Source organism: Pelobates fuscus, chromosome 6 (assembly GCF_036172605.1).
Source record: "Pelobates fuscus isolate aPelFus1 chromosome 6, aPelFus1.pri, whole genome shotgun sequence".
NCBI classification, from domain to species: domain Eukaryota; kingdom Metazoa; phylum Chordata; class Amphibia; order Anura; family Pelobatidae; genus Pelobates; species Pelobates fuscus.
Genome location: NC_086322.1, coordinates 175,647,026 through 175,664,087, shown reverse-complemented (window position 1 = coordinate 175,664,087; position 17,062 = coordinate 175,647,026). Strand labels below are relative to the sequence as shown.

At 38.0% G+C, this 17,062-nt stretch overlaps 1 protein-coding gene across 2 annotated transcripts in view; it reads left to right on the top strand.

Annotated features, from left to right (window-relative positions):
• The window catches only part of LRBA (LPS responsive beige-like anchor protein), a 619,335-nt gene that overhangs the window by 213,624 nt on the left and 388,649 nt on the right, over nt 1–17,062 (top strand). For both annotated transcript variants that reach the window (XM_063458500.1, XM_063458501.1), the window contains exons 34-35: nt 10,446–10,510; nt 16,514–16,622. In XM_063458500.1, coding sequence (XP_063314570.1) covers nt 10,446–10,510; nt 16,514–16,622 — 174 coding nt within the window. The remainder of the gene's footprint in view (nt 1–10,445; nt 10,511–16,513; nt 16,623–17,062) is intronic.

Here is a 17,062-nt window from a genome sequence, read left to right as displayed (position 1 = left end):
TGCAGAGAGTGTTGCAACCTTTTTAGTAAAGTGAATTTCAATTTTCAGGCAAGTGTAGGTCAACTGAAAGCATAGGTTCAAAACTGATCGTTTCTAGTTCCACTTCACATCTAGGGACCATTAAAACTGATCAGAGGAAAAAAAAATATCTGACTTTTACCTTAAAGGACCACTTCAGCTAAATGAAGTGCTCTGGGTGCCAGGTCCCCCTGGTTTTAACCCTGCAGCTGTAAACATGGTTTCAAAGAAACTGCTATGTTTACATTGAGGGTTAATCCAGCCTCTAGTGGCCATCTTTCTGACAGCCACTAGAGGCGCTTCTGCGATTTACACGGACCTCCAGCGTCAAAAAAGCTCCCCATAGGAAAACATTGAGTAATGCTTTCCTATGGGCGGGTTTGGCTGCACATTCTGCTCCACTCGGGAGCTGACGTCGATGGAGGAATAGAGGTAGTCAGCGCCGAGGGAGCTTAGGGCTGGATTAAGGTAAGCAAATAAATGGTTAACCATTTATTCGCTGCGGAACAGGGCTCTAGTCACAGTTTTGGTGACTAAGGCTCTATAGTGTTAGGAATACTAATTTGTATTCCTAATGCTATAGTGTTCCTTTAGGATATGTGGGTGGGGATCTGCCAAGGCAGCATTATCCAAATGTAGAAATCAGCACAGGACCACAAGTCAAATATAGCCCCCTCAACTGCCAAAGTCTGTGGTTAGGCTTTAGCTCACGGATATGTTTGACTCTAAATTTGGTGTACTATTATACACGCCTACTTCATCTGCATTTATTTTTATGTCACTTGTTTCTACATACTCCATTGTTGGCCTCTTCTTCCCCATAATTCATAAGCAGTTTTGTACATGATATTTTACATATATTTACATCATTCCCTCTACATCATTCCCTCATTCCCATTTTACCTGTAGCTTCAGGAACACTTTAAACTTTTACAATTCAAAAAAATGTTTTTGTTTTTAAATAGTACATTTTATACTGGACAGCACTAATCTATTCTGAACTTAGTTGCAGAATGCATATTTGAGAGTGATTATAATATAAATAGTATTTTGAGTGAAGTATGTGAATGTAGCACCCACATAAACTATAGCAGGAAACATGCCAATTAAGCACCGTTAGAACTACTTAGGCTTGCTAAATCATCTTTGCATGGCTTCCTATGTCAATATTTTAAAGTGTTAAAATATACTTTACAGTTGCATTGTTGCATTAGTGGTAGGACTTGAGGCTTTTATAGTGTTTTTCACCCATGCCTCTGGGAGAAAGATAACCAGTGCTATAATACACTTTCTATTTCATGTTGTCATGTGATTGATGGAGATTGTGTTTGATGCACAATGAAATATTGAGTTGATTGTGAAAAATGATGACCATTACTTTCTGCATTTTCAGTAGTTCAGTTTGACAGTGGTTTCTAAGATTGTTTAGACTTAAGTCTTCCTGTTTAAATTCCAATTCATTGAAGTAAACCTGCATAGTATACCTCTTTGTGGAAAAGTGTTTAACTCGATTTTGAATTTACAACCTCCTTTTTTTTTTTTTTTTAATTATTTATTATATTTAAAAAAACATAAATATTTTTTTTTTTTGCCGCAAGCAATATACCGGTTTTAAATTACTACTTCCACCACCTGAATCTGTGTCTGTTATGTTATATGTGAATATCTTTTGTGCACATATCTTTATAATCCAAAAGAAGAAAAAAACATCTGGTGTGGAAACCAAGGTACTTAACCTTTTCATTCGGGTAAGTTTACCTAAAGTTTAAACCCATTCGCAATAAAAAATGGTTTAATGTAATTATTCCATTGAAAACCACTCAATCCTGTTTACTTTTCTTGTAAATAACCAGAAAATGCGTCTCACATGAGTAAATAGATGCCCACTTCTTGTACCATGCATGGCTTTATGCATTATAAGATACTGCTGCAATAGTTGATCGGACTGGTCTACTCCCCCCATGTGCCTATATTACTGCTCTGTGGAGACTGGCACTTGTCTTGTTTCTTTTTTTTTTTTTTTTATTCTTTATTTTATTTGTGCTTGGAATAACAGTAAGCGTGCAGAGCCACAACAGCTGCTGCAAGCATAGTCGTAGCATTGTACATTGCGGCATTTCAAAACAGCACATTTTTTATGATATGGAATTAACAAGATCTGAGGTATAATCGATTAGTAGTGATTAATAAACACGCTAGAATACGAAGTAAGCAAGCTAGGTAATCTTGGTAGCTAAAAGTGGCAAAGACGCCAACATGCTAGTCTAGGTATGTATACAATAAAGGTTGCTGATCTTAAGATTATGCATCTGAGAAAGCGTTTCTATATATACAGAGGCCTAACTGGGTAGTCGGTAGTGCTTCAGCAGAGACCGTACAGAGTAAATATGCTTGGTCAGTTATGTCAGTAAGTCTGCAATGTCGATCACAGTGAGACTAGTCAAGATTAAAATGTTGGTCAGTATGCGAAACTTAACAGTATAGTGTGCAGGCTATATTGGCTGACCAGATCCATTACTAAACAGATAGGCATGTTTTCGTCTACATATTGGTGTGGGGTATGTCGTGTGTTTACTGCCTGAGTGGTATTCAAGAGCGGCAGCCTGTGAGACACCTATTAAACTCTGGCTAAGCAAGTAGTGTGAGTTTGTGATGGTCTGTGTAAATCTGAGTGCCACTAGGCAAGGTGAGCTGCTTGAGCAACTTAACAACAACTTAACAAGGAAAAAGATAAGGGATCACACGGGGTTTGTGTGCTGGCGCCTGAGAATAAATAATAATAATAATAAAATAAAGCTGTAGGCATAACACGAGTGATACATTTCAAGCTGTTAATATCTGGATCTGTCAGGCTGTTAAGGCATCTAATATCTACCCCTGCCGGAATGTGCTATATAGTATGCTATTACGATATTAGTCTAGGATTGCAAAGTGGCTAACTAAGCATGGAAACATAAGAATAAAAATCAAACAAGAAAGGTTACTAGTGTAGTGCACCAAGCATTAGAGTATCACGAGGGAGGGAGCACTTAGTCCTGAATAAGTTTCATGGTCATTAATGGTTAGTGCGGCCAGCGGCCGTTCCTCTCAGTGAAGCAGTCCAGTTTCAGCCGACCCCCGCGGCAGGTATGTGCTTCGTCCCTTCTTGAGCCCGGCATGTTGCGTGCTTCAGGCACCATGCCTGCCTGGCAAGGCGGCAGGCTCTGTTTTCCCTAACCGGTTGCTTGGTCGCTGGTGTGCGTCTATAAACGCCGGTATTCCAGGACTGTTTAGCCCCCAGGTGCTGTCGCTTGATGAGAGAGCTAGCAGGTCTCTGCTGGGGCAGTAGTGGGCGCGCGGGTCTCTTCCTCCGCCTGTGTTGGAGCGTGGTCTCCCGTTGCTTCTGGGGTCGGAGCGTAGCCCTGTGCTTTGGTAGCTTGCGAGGTGTAACCCTCATCCCTCTCAGTGTTTGGGAGGGGGTCAGGCCCTTATTAGCACACGGCTCTGGATCGCACTTTAAGAGGGAGGCAGGATGCTGTCGAGGCCTATGTCTCTGGGGTGGACTGGGCCGGTTTGGTGAGCATCTTGGAGGGTGAGGAGAGTCGAGTTGCGGGTTTGCAGTTTGCGGTCTGCTCTCAAGCTTCCTCCAGAAGTCCGCAAGCAGCTTGTCGAGTCGGACTTCAAGTGGCTCCAGTAGGTCTCGTGTGGTGGGGGCCTGCATAGCATCAGCCATCTTGGGGTCTCTCTTGTTCTCGTCAGTGCCCTGCCAGGTAAGCAGGATTGTGTCTCGCTTATTTAAAGCAGATGTGTCCGCCATTTTGGAGGTTCCGAGCCCCACGTCGTTTGTATGCTTCGCTCGCAGAATCGGGCGTTGTGGGGTGGAGGGCACTCCGTCTGGTGGGGACCGGGATATCCCTCACCGGTCCATAGGGGGGGGGAGGGAGCTGTACATACTCTTGTGCAGTTTCATGCGGCTGGCGGGAAAGCGGCCGCCATTCCCCGCCGCCAGTTGCGGTAGGCCTTGCTCTGCAGTTGCGGTTCCCGGTAGACCTGGGTGTCAATTTTGGTATTGTCAGGCTCGGGATGCGCACCCCAGTGTAGTGGTCCAGATTACCAAATGCTTGAGGCATATCAGCTTGGATTAAACCGGAGTTTGTGCGACTTGTCTTGTTTCTTGTTTGCCATGGCCTACGACCATGGTTATTGTGGATGGTGGTTAGGATCTCTGTCTTTTATATTTCAGGGTGTGCAGTTTCGTGTTTTTTTTTTTTTTAATACCGTATTTGGATATTTTGCAAGCTTTTAAATCCCTGCAAAAATATCTGAAGTGGCAAATTAGGGGGCACGTTTTGTTGGCACTTAGTGTTATCACTGACGTGCATAAACTTCAGTCATTTCATATCTTGGCCTATTCATTGTCTGGGATTTATGTAAATCTGATTTTTGAACCAGTATAACCCAATGCTTGGCTTCTTTGCTATCCCCATTAGCATCGCGAGTGCCCAGAATTTCTTTAAAGGAACACTATAGTCACCTAAATTACTTTAGCTAAATAAAGCAGTTTTAGTGTATAGATCATTCCGCTGCAATTTCACTGCTCAATTCACTGTCATTTAGGAGTTAAATCACTTTGTTTCTGTTTATGCAGCCCTAGCCACACCTCCCCTGGCTATGATTGACAGAGGCTGCATGAAAAAAACAAACTGGTTTCACTTTCAAACAGATGTAATTTACCTTAAAAAATCGTATCTCAATCTCTAAATTGAACTTTAACCCCTTAACGACCGAGGACGGTTCAGGACCGTCATCGGCATTTTTGCGTTGCCGACCAATGACGGTCCTGAACCGTCCTAACGGTCAGATGTACTTACCCGATCGCCGTCGTTCCCCCGGCGGCGATCGGCGGTGCTCCTGTTGTGGGGAGACTGCCTGCAGCCCAGACAGTCTCCCCATAGCGGATTAGGACCCCTGTGGCCATGTGATCGCTCAACAGAGCGACCACATGGTCACAATAGGTGTCCATGTGTCTGCCTGCAGGGGACTGTCTGTGCTGACAGGCAGTCTCCCTGCTAGTGTAAAATCAAAAAAAAGTAAAAGTTAATAATAAAAAAAAAATAATAATTATATGTGTGTGTGTGTATATATATATATATATATATATATATATATATATATATATATATATATATATATATATATATATAAAAAAAAATGTTCAAAGTCTGGCACTCTACCTTATGGTTAATTCACTTGCAAAAAAAGCCTCGGTGCTGCAAAGCGTAGATACATATACAGGATATAGGAAGAGCACTCCAGAGGTCTTGTTCAAAGGTGTTTATTCGGTGAAGAAATCAATCGACGTTTCGACCTTACGGTCTTTATCAAGATATAAAAACAAGTGAAGGTAGTGACAATATATAGGCAAACCAATAAAAGACATGATCACTAACCTGAAAAAGCTGTGTATCCCCATGCCATGTGTGAACGCCAGTGTGTAGTAATGAGTAAAACCGGAGTAATCCTGTCCGTGACTGATGACGTCACATGAGTGCGACCGGAAGTAATCGTGTAAGTGTATCTAGGTAACCTAGGTTACCAATCCGTGAATACCCAAATAAGCAAATATGTGAAATGGCAATAAAGAAATATGGATCGAGAATTAAGCTGCTAATACTAATACTGGATGGTTCTAAATAGATATGTAATGTATATGCATAAGCTAATCTTATACCGGAGGAGGATACAGAGCGTGATTGCAAGCGGGGAAGATGAAGTGTAAAAATAGGAAGCGGTGGATGAAATAGAAAAAATCAGAAATGTGTATAGCCTAAGAATAAAGATGTATGTAATGCAACAGAGAAGTAATAAATAGACTGGTGAATGAGAACTAGAATGTATGGAGTGTGTGTGGAAAGGCGACGTGGTCAAGAGCAGAACAGTGACACCGAAGTCTAGAAAAACGTGGCAAGCAATAAATAAATGGCAAACAGGGTGTGAAAAGGTGAGATGATCTAATAGAGAGCCACAGAGAAGACAAAGTGTATACCAAGGTATATGTGTGAAGAGAAGTGTGGGGAGGCGGACATAACGCTTAGATGCTATAAAAGTGAGAAGAATAAGTGTATGGAGAGCTCTGGTGAGAGAGATATGTAATGATCTAAGTATAGATAACTATATCTAGTATGTAGAATAATATCCAGTATTTGTGTGCATGGTATATAACCATGCTAACAAAACAAACTCGGCTATAGAGCCTTAGGTCGAAACGTCGATTGATTTCTTCACCGAATAAACACCTTTGAACAAGACCTCTGGAGTGCTCTTCCTATATCCTGTATATATGTATATATATATATGTATATGTATGTATGTGTGTATATATATATATATATATATGTATATATGATATATAGACATATATTATACCTATATAATGTCATGCTAAATGTATTTTTATATTAATATGTACATATATTAATATAAAAATACACTTATAATTAAATTACACACGTGTGTATATATATATATAATGACTATATATATTGTATATATATATTATTATAAAATACAAATAATAAGTAAATTAAATTTAAAAATTAAAAATAATAAATTTTTTTTTAAAAATTACATATCTATATGAAATTTTATTCTAACTGTATTTTGATATTAAAATATATATATTTATATCAAAATACACTTAGAATGAAATTGTATATATATCTATAAATAAATAAATATAATACAAAATATACATATGTCCATATACAAAATTATATAAATATACACGTAGACTTCAAAAATATAAATATGCATATATATTTAAATTCTACGTGCATATTTATGTAATATTTTTACATAATTAAGTAATTTTATTAATTGCAATTTGAGGGACCTGCCTGCCAACCCAGGCCGAAATTCCAGAGAATTTAATTTGCTAGCACTGTATTTTACCCTGTAACTTTCTATGACACCCTAAAACCTGTACATGGGGGGTACCGTTTTACTCGGGAGACTTCACTGAACACAAATATTAGTGATTCAAAACAGCAAAACCTATCACAGCGATGATATTGTCAGTGAAAGTGACTTTGTTTCGCATTTTTCACACACAAACAGCACTTTTACTGATGATATAATTGTTGTGATATCTTTTCCTGTTTTGAAACACTAATATTTGTGTTCAAGAAAGTCTCCCGAGTATAACAGTACCCCCATGTACTTATTTTATGGCGTTTTTGAAAGTTACAGGGTCAAATATATGGGTCAAATATTTTTACATTGAAAATGGCCAGGTTGCTTACGTTGCCTTTGAGAGCGTATGGTAGCCCAGGAATGAGAATTACCCCCATGATGGCATACCATTTGCAAAAGAAGACAACAAAAGGTATTGCAAATGGGGGTATGTCCAGTCTTTTTTGGTAGCCACTTAGTCACAAACACTGGCCAAAATTAGCGTTCAATTTATTTTTTATTTTTTTTCACACAGAAAACAAATATGAACGCTAACTTTGGCCAGTGTTTGCGACTAGGTGGCTACTAAAAAAGACTGGACATACCCTATATTGAATACCCTGATTTGTCTACTTTAACCCCTTAAGGACACATGACATGTCTGACACGTCATGATTCCCTTTTATTCCAGAAGTTTGGTCCTTAAGGGGTTAAAAAAAAATATGTACATGTGGGGTGTTATTCAGAGACTTTTGGCAGATAATAGTGTTACAATGTCACTATTGATAAATTTGAAAGAATATATGTTTTGAAATCGCAATATCCTACTTGTACCTATAACCCTATAACTTGCAAAAAAAAAGCAACAAAGCATGTAAACACTGGGTATTTTAACCCCTTAAGACCGCAGGACGTACCATGCCGTCCTTATTTGGGCGGCTCTAAACGCCGCAGGACGGCATGGTACGTCCTGGGCGGTCTTACCCCCCACGTGGCCGGCGGAACATGGCCGCTGCAGATCGCGGTCGGGGGGCATGCCTGGCCCCCCAGGCAGCTCCCCTGTGCCTGGGGACCGCGGTCTGCAGCTTCCGATCGCAGTGACAGGCTGTCACTGCGATCGGTATTTACCATGTGTCAGCCGATTTTAAAATCGGCTGACACATGGAGCCGGCGGAATTCTCTGCAGCAGGTCGCGGTCGGGGGACATGCCTGGCCCCCCAGGCAGTCCCCCTGCGGTCAGTGACCGCGATCTGCAGAGTATGATCGCAGGGAGAGGCTGTCTCTGCGATCTGAATGCAGAGACAGCCTCTCCCTGCGATCTGATCGCAGTGACAGCCTGTCACTGCGATCAGAGTTACTATGTGTCAGCCTATTGGCTGACACATAGTAACTGCAGGCAGGATCCCCCTGCAGATCGTGGTGGGGGGCATGCCTGGCCACCCAGGCACTCCCCCTGTGGCCAATTACCGCGATCTGCAGGAGGTGATCACAGTGACAGGCAGTCACTGTGATCACTGATCCTGTGTGTCAGCCAGTGATGTAAAATCACTGGCTGACACTGTCTCTGCCCCTCTCCTCCCCTATTAACCCCTTAATGTAAAAAAATAAAAATTAAAGTTAAAAATAAAATACACTTACATCATTTATATATATATTATATATATGATCTATATATAATATATATATATATACGCACACATTTACACATACACTAAGTGTATTTTAATATTTATATATATATAATTATAATTATATATATATATTAATATCAAAATACACGTAGAAGGATATTGATTAAATATATACATAATTATATATATATATATATATATATATTATAATAAAAAAATATGTAAATACGTAAAAAAAATTAAAATAAAAAAACAAATAATTAAAAATATATATGTGTGTAATTTCGTTCTAACTGTATTTTGATAATATATACATATATATATATATATATATATATATATATATATCGATATAGATATCAAAATACACGTAGAACGAAATAATATACCCAAGTATATACGTATACATCACTATATGTATACCTATATATAAATAAAAATAATAGTAAAAAAATTATATACATATATATACATATATATATACACACACTTGTATATATAATAATTTTACATATATATTTATGTAATAATTTTACATAATTAGGTATCCTAATTAATTACAATTAGTGGGACCTGCCTAACAACCCAGGCCGAAAGTATAGGGAATTTAGTGGTAACACTTTTAACTTCAATTAAACATCAGAAACTTTTTTAGAAACTTTTTTTTTTTTAAATTAACAACATTAAATTCTGTAATTTCCCACTACCTCCCATCACAACTATCAAAATTACCAAATTTTAGATTAAAAGAACACTGTAGGCACCAAACTACTTTAGTTTAATGAAGCCGTTTTGGTGCATAGGCCATGTCTCTGCAGTCTCACCGATTCCTAGCCACACTTGTCTTAATAAAATAAATATTTTATTTTCAATCAGATCTTACAGCATAGTGTGCTTTACATGTTTTAATCTCTTGCTCTGTTAACAGAACTTTAATTACAAATATCCTCATAGGACTGTTACCACTGTGTCTGGCTGTCACAGAAATCATGTGTTAGGATTTTGCGGTTTGTTGTTGTTTGTCTGCCTCTGATACTGAGGCACCCGACAACCGTATGAAACCCGCAATTGCCGGTTCTGCAGTGTTATGAGACTAATTTTAACGCATGACAGAATTATTCTGTCATAGCTCTTTTAACCCCTTAAGGACCAAACTTCTGGAATAAAAGGGAATAATGACATGTCACACATGTCATGTGTCCTTAAGGGGTTAAGGGAAGACCATTGCATCATTAAGAGGTTAAACCGTAAATGCATAGATGTAATTTAATTTTCCACAAAAATGTCTGTCTATCTACCTGTATCTACATCTATCTACTCATTGCAACTTCAACTTCTCTGACTTCCCTGATGTTTGCAGCCCACAATCTAAATTTTGGCCATGTATCATGCATACAACTTATATCATATTGACTTAAATGGGCTTTTGCAAGCATAACCATCCACTTCTATAAAGACCTCCCCAAGGAGGAAATATATAACAAGTGTTTTAACTGAACTTGGTATGATCTAACATGTTTAGGAAGGGCATTTTAAACCTCATGATATACTTCCCATTTTTTCCAGTGCTTGGATCTTACTAAAAAAAATTGATTTGATTTAGTGAATATAATATTTCAATTCTTAGTCATTTGACATATTTCACTGACATGCTTTCCATGGCCCTTTGGTCCTGGAAATCTTAACGCTGTATATTTTTACTTGGGTTTATTTATTTATTTTTTAAAGAAAATATTTTGCCTTTTTAAGAGGTAAAGCAAGATCAGGAATTCTTTATATTATGTAAAACACTATTTTGCTACAGTCCTGGTATTATAATTTTTGTTTTCCAATTTATAATTATTTATCCCCTTGTTTGCTTGGCAGGAATGGCAAAACTCCATACAGAAGAATGCAGGACTGGCTTTCATTGAACTGGTTAATGAAGGAAGGTAAATATGGTTTTGCTTTAACAATTGTTTGGATATTTTTTGGTATGTTTCATAATCCCTGCACTGTTTGCATTAAAGAAAAAAAAAATAAAAACACAGGTTATTGCATAAAATGAAAGTTGTCCGAATCTAAAGGAATCTTGGCCATTGCACGGAGTTTGAAAAAAAATAGTTGTCATACATATGGTATGGCTTGGTGTAATTTCACTAGCTCCTCATTTATGCATTCATTTGAGCATTTCCTAATATCTTGGTAATTGGTTATAATCATATCATTATGCTTGTCAGATAATCTGCAAATAAACGAGTTACCACATCATCTTAATGTAATCTCTGATTAACCAAAAATGCGTTTTCATACTAAAATGATTGTACTCAATCAGACCAAACCAGTGATGCTGACTCTTGGGTTACACACATGAGCATTAAACAAGAGTATACGTAGCCACACTCATGATATCCCATAAACTTTCACCAGTTCAATGAAAAGGGCAGTTGATTAGTTTAATACATAGACCAGTATTTCCTCAGACGAAAAAATGAATAAAGGACATACAGTGTAGTATGCCTTAAAACCAAATAGGTAGTAAGAAGAGGAACTGAAATAGAGCCAAAATAATGCCTGGTACACTGGAAGACGTGGGGTAACCCCAAAAGCGAAGTAATATAAATAGGCAAGGAGTAGTGTACACTATATGTATCCCAGTTCGAACTGGTACACTATTCTTTGCCCAAATAGGTAGTAAAATATAAGAAAACCATTCATGTGACCAAGAGCCACAGATTTGGCTATTTCTACTCATATTACATTTTTTGCTGGGATATGTTCCCCCAATGCTGTGATGCAAGCAATATTCCAGAGTATGTATAACGGAAAATATATGTTTATTAATCAGTTATGTTTATTGGTCAAATCTTGCAACCTTACAGGCAAACAATAAAAGCAAGGCAGTGTAAGTAATCAAATGAATAAGGAATACTCATGATAAAATATTGGAAGGGCCTATAGGATTCCAATCAAGCCACTATGTTGATATTGATATGTTGGGTACTGCTATTCGATCTATATATTCTGTTCAATTTGATATCTTACATTCCATTATGTATCATGGGCTCCATTTACTAGTGTTAACATATTCATACTCTCCTTATGGTATCTGTGCTCAGCGGCCATGCGTCAGTGTACCTAACTCCTGCAACATGTCGGTGGTGAAAATGTCGGCGTGCGTGTGACATCACATGGGAGACGTGCACTCACGTTCTGGGGTCAAAAGCTGATTTCGGCCAATCGGATTTCTAAAAGGCTTCTTTAAACGCATTTTTACTTTCCCTCATTGCCCTATCGTGGTTTCCCTAACTGGTTGTCCAAGTGTGTTCCTGAGCATTTATTTCTGGTTATTGACTTTGACTTCCCTGTATTCTGGCATCCCTGATTTTTGGCTCTCCCTCATTGTTGTCTCATGCTGTGTCCCTGACCTCGGCAAGTATTCTGACTATTCTTTGGTACGTTAAGTCTGGCCATTCTAAGGCCCGATAAGACGTTACCTTTTAGTCTTAGGTGTGATAGAGTTCTACGTGCTAGACCAACTAATAATCCTGACAACTCGAGATAGTGGAAAAGATCTCTTGAGCAAGTTCATAAACTTCCATAGAAGTGCATTGAATTTGCACCACCATACACATCACATGCATGGGAATAGAAGAATGCAAGATCACTAAATCAATATTGTAGGAGTGCTTAATCTTATTAAAAATAAAACAATAAAGTTTGGATGCATGCACAGATTAACTGATACAAAATAACCACTGAAACACCAATATCAACCGAAAAGATGACCAAAATGAAAAGGTTGGGTGTTACACTAAGTTGTCTACTTAATCATATGTAACACAACATGTTAAATGGACACTATAGTCACCAGAACAACTACAGCTTAATGTAGTTGTTCTGGTGAGTATATACATTGCTTGCAGGCATTTTCATGCAAACACTGCCTTTTCAGTGAAAATACAGTGTTTTCATTGACCCTAGGTAATCCTCAGATGGCTACTAGAGGTGCTTCCTGGGACAGTGTTGCACAGTAGGCAGCACCGCCGTTCAGCGTCTCTGCATGGGGACACTGAATTTTCCTCTTAGAAGAAAATTCTGTCTCCTTGCCAATTTCAGCCAATCCAATGCTTTCCCTGTAGGAAAGCTTTGTATAGGCTACAGAATTGGCAATTCTAATGTCGCCAAGGGGGTGGGGTGGGCATCGGTGGACCCGCACGGGGCTTGAAAAAAAATCGGAGTTTTCACCTTTTCTTAAGGGGCTAAGGGGAGAGGGGGCAAGCCACCTAAATGGTGTGTTCCTTACCCTATAGAGTTTCTTTAACCCCTTAAGGACCAAACTTCTGGAATAAAAGGGAATCATGACATGTCACTCATGTCATGTGTCCTTAAGGGGTTAAACCCTATCTCATCGTTCATATACTGTATCAGACCAAAAATTATACAACAATTATGGTAAAACATGACATTAGTTCTGTCGCTTCAAATAATTGCCAACTATAAAAGTCCATATTCGCATATGAGCACTGTTCATCACCTTTTTAGATTTTGCCAGGGACATTGTTTTCCTCTAGTTACAAAAGCATTGTGAGTTACTCTTGCCAAGATGATATTGCGCATCCTAAAAACGTTTCAGCATTTTAGATACTCTGTAATATTTTGGTGAGATTAACGATGCTTTTGTGATTACAGTAACACAATCACGTGAGTGTATTCTAATGAGAGAAAATAAATGTATAGTTTGGCTTTGAAGGGGAGGACATGCAATACTTTAAACAGGCATATACCGTTTTGGCATGTGTTTGAAAGCTTAATGCCAGGAAATTGATTATGTTGCAACTGTTATTATACTAGTTTTTTTTGTTTTGTTTTTTACTCTTACAGCATGTAGGACAAGTAAATCTCTCAAATCTTAGCAAAAATGTGAGTTACACATTTTATGCTTTACATTGATTTTCGTAGAAACTATTAATTTGAGGGGTATAATTAATATAATGCTAGATTTTTGTATTATTTTGCAGCTTATTCTGTCTCATAGTGTGCCTGATTAATAAATATATATATATATATTTGCCTTCCTTTAAGATGCCTTGAGTAATAATGCTAGACTTGGAAATACTTGGAAATGTAACTGCTTTATAGCATAAAAATGCTAGAACCACCACATTCTGTGTGAGGTTGTGTGATTTTGAACTTGGCCACCATTCATGCATAGACTTTTTAAAGATACATTAATTGTACAAATTTGTGAAAATAAAATATATTTAATGACTTTATACCTGATTCCAACACTGTTGAGAATATATGTCCCATAATACCCTGGCTGATTAAAGGGCCATCCTGAGAACCAGAGCTTGTTGTAGTGTATAATGCCCTGGTTCCATTTCTCAATTTCAAAAATTTTATTTAAAAAAAAAAAAAAAAAAAAAAATGCTCTTCCATACCACAAAGTTAAGGCCCCCTTATCTGGAAGACAGCCACTAGAGGAGGAGTTAACCCTGCAATGGATTTGTTTGCAGTTTCTCAATAACTGCAATAATTACCATTACAGGGTTAAACTCACAGGGGCACTGCACATAGACCACTTCAGTGAGCCGAAGTGGTCTGGGTACCTGTAGTGTCCCTTTAACTGCCTGGTTGAGACCTTATTTTGTCAGAAAATTTGCAACTGTAAACTTGTTACTGAGGGAGCAGACAGGTTTTGTTTCCCCCTCCCACCCCTCTTTTTACCTAGTACTAGTTTAATTAAATAAAAACACTTCTTTTGTGCATTTTGATCTACAAAATTTGAGTAACACTCCCAGCATGAAACAACTAAAGTGTTGTTGAGGTTATGGTTCCAGGAGTTCCTTGCTCCCCTTCCACTGCTAAAGTAGTCAAACAGTTATGTAACAATTTGACTTCTTGACTGAAGTCCCTCAGGCAATGCTTCACCACTATTGCTCGTAAATGAGCTGGAAGCTGGTGCTCAGGATCTCCCTTTAGCGTTCCTGATCTAATCCCTGCATGCCAGACCTTATGGCAATCACTAAACTATAGTGGAGTCAGAGAGTGATGCCAGGTGGACACAGGCAGTTAAGATTTTATATCATCCTGAAATGTTTTGACTCTTTACATTGGCGTCTTGGCACCATAACCACTCCAGCACACAGTTTCAGTCAATCATCATGACACAAAGAAAAAGTTACCTGCGCTCTGTCCTAAATCCCTATGTATATTTAAACAAATGGAGGTCATTTAGTTACTCTGATGACCATTAGAGGGAATGCCCGCCTGCCAGCGTCAAGGCAGACCACCTCAGGTGGGTCCTACACTGACCTTTCACCTTCCTTCCTTCCTTGAGCTTCTGGCAAATATATCTCTAATGAGACAGAGAGGGGTATTTCTTATATACACCCCTATATATTTGTTAACCCTTAATAGGGAACACATGGGATGGCCGGCAGCATTGTAACAAAGCTGTGTGATAGAAAAAGTGAATACAAATACAAAAAACAAATCCTGCGCTCACTGCCATCACTCCTGGGCGGCAGCAACAACCAGAGTACACATCAGCCCCAACTTTTTCTTTTGTTTTTACTGTATGTATTGGGGCTGATGTGTACTGTGGTTGTTGCTGCCGCCCAGGAGTGATGGGAGTGAGCGCAGGACTTGTTTTTTTTGTATTTGTAATCATCAGGACACCGATCATTAAGAGCCTATTTTGCTATTAATAGATTATCACTTTCAGACATTGAGTACATGATGAAGAAAAAATGTGGTGTGTTTAGGAACACGCTATAGCACTAGGAATAAATGCATTTATTTATAACGCTGGCATTTTTTTCCTTTAGTTTTTTACATGTTTGGTCCTGCTGTTCCTGTAAATAAAACAAAGTAAATATTAACTGTAATCCAGTATTTAGACACAGATCCTTTGTGAAAACCCTGCGCTGGGTTATCTTAATGCTAAATGACGCACCTCTCCAATAGAGTCCAGTGCTAATGAGTGTTAAAAGCAAGTGGGAAATGCGGTCAGCCATGATCTAGAATCTTTACAAAAGTGCCAATTTCTTTTAAAATCAACAAAATAAAACAAAGGGGACACGCAGATCACATACAAACATATGGGAATGTGTTTTATTTTTGTGTTTTTTAAGTCTTTATTTAAATTATATCACATATCTATTGATGTCTATTACAATGGATAAAACATTTATTTTCTACCCTTCTGGCTATAGTAATTTTCAACATCTGTCTGCTTTTATTGTAGTAATCCTTGGCAGCTTTTCTCCTTCTAATTAGCATTTCACATTACCAAACACAAAGCCATGATCTGGACTACCTTTCCGCAAATCACAACCAATATTTAGACTAAATCTCCTCCTTCCCTACTAACAGACAAACCTTTTTTTTTTTTTTAAATTTCCCCCTCCTTATTTAATTCAAGCATGACATTTGTGGTGGTGTGCAAGATAGCTTATCCGCTTTAAATAACATTAGTGGCATTTCTGATATTTGTTTCTATATAAGTGAAGGATAGATGGGAATATGCACTTGTAAAATGTTTTTGTTGTTCCAGAGGAACATTGATTTTATTATACACATCCTGTTCTCAATGCGTGCTTATACTCTAGTGCTCCATCACAAATAATCTTAATTAAATCTGAAAAGCAGTCGTGGAAATAGGCCCTTATTGCTTCTGTGTTTGAGATGCAGGTTCTAGTGAAAATCTATTTGGCTTGATTGAAAGCACCCACTTAAGGTTCAGCATTTCATTTTTCAATTCTTGCATTACTTCCATGTATAGTTTTACTGAAGTCCTGTTTGCTAAAGCATGCTGTAAATTGAATAATAACTCAGATCATTGATGATTAGGAATGTTTGAAACAAATGACCATTGAGTAACTTGCATTATGGGTTTATTTTTTTTTATTTATTTAATCATTGATAAGGGTTTCTGTGCTGTATTTCAGGTTGCTGAGCCAAACTATGAAAGATCACCTGGTGAGAGTAGCCAACGAAGCCGAATTCATCCTGAGTAGACAACGGGCAGAGGAAATACACAGACATGCAGAATTCGAGGTAACCTTTTAGAAAGACAAATAAGTATGTTTCATTTTATTCAAGTACCCAAAAGCCATGTTTACATTGCTTTATCACTCTCCTGGTCTAAAAGCAGACCGTCCATCTGAATTTAAATCCAATCACAATATAACATCTGTCAGGTTGTGAGTGAACACTTTGATAGACCATGTAATTGAAGCCACTGTTTAATACAGATTAGTATTTTATTTTTAAATTAGTATTATTTGCTTGGTCTACACGATTGAGGGGCACAACATTTTAGGATATTGAGTAGATTGTGGATGACTGTCCTTCCTAAAAACACCATCATATGCATTAAATATATCATAGCTCAGACTCAGTGACATGTAAGTTTGGCATAGATTTATCTTTGCAAACTAAATTTGTCATGTATTTTCTGCCTGTCTAAAACAACTGAAATGTAGCCCAGGGTAGCG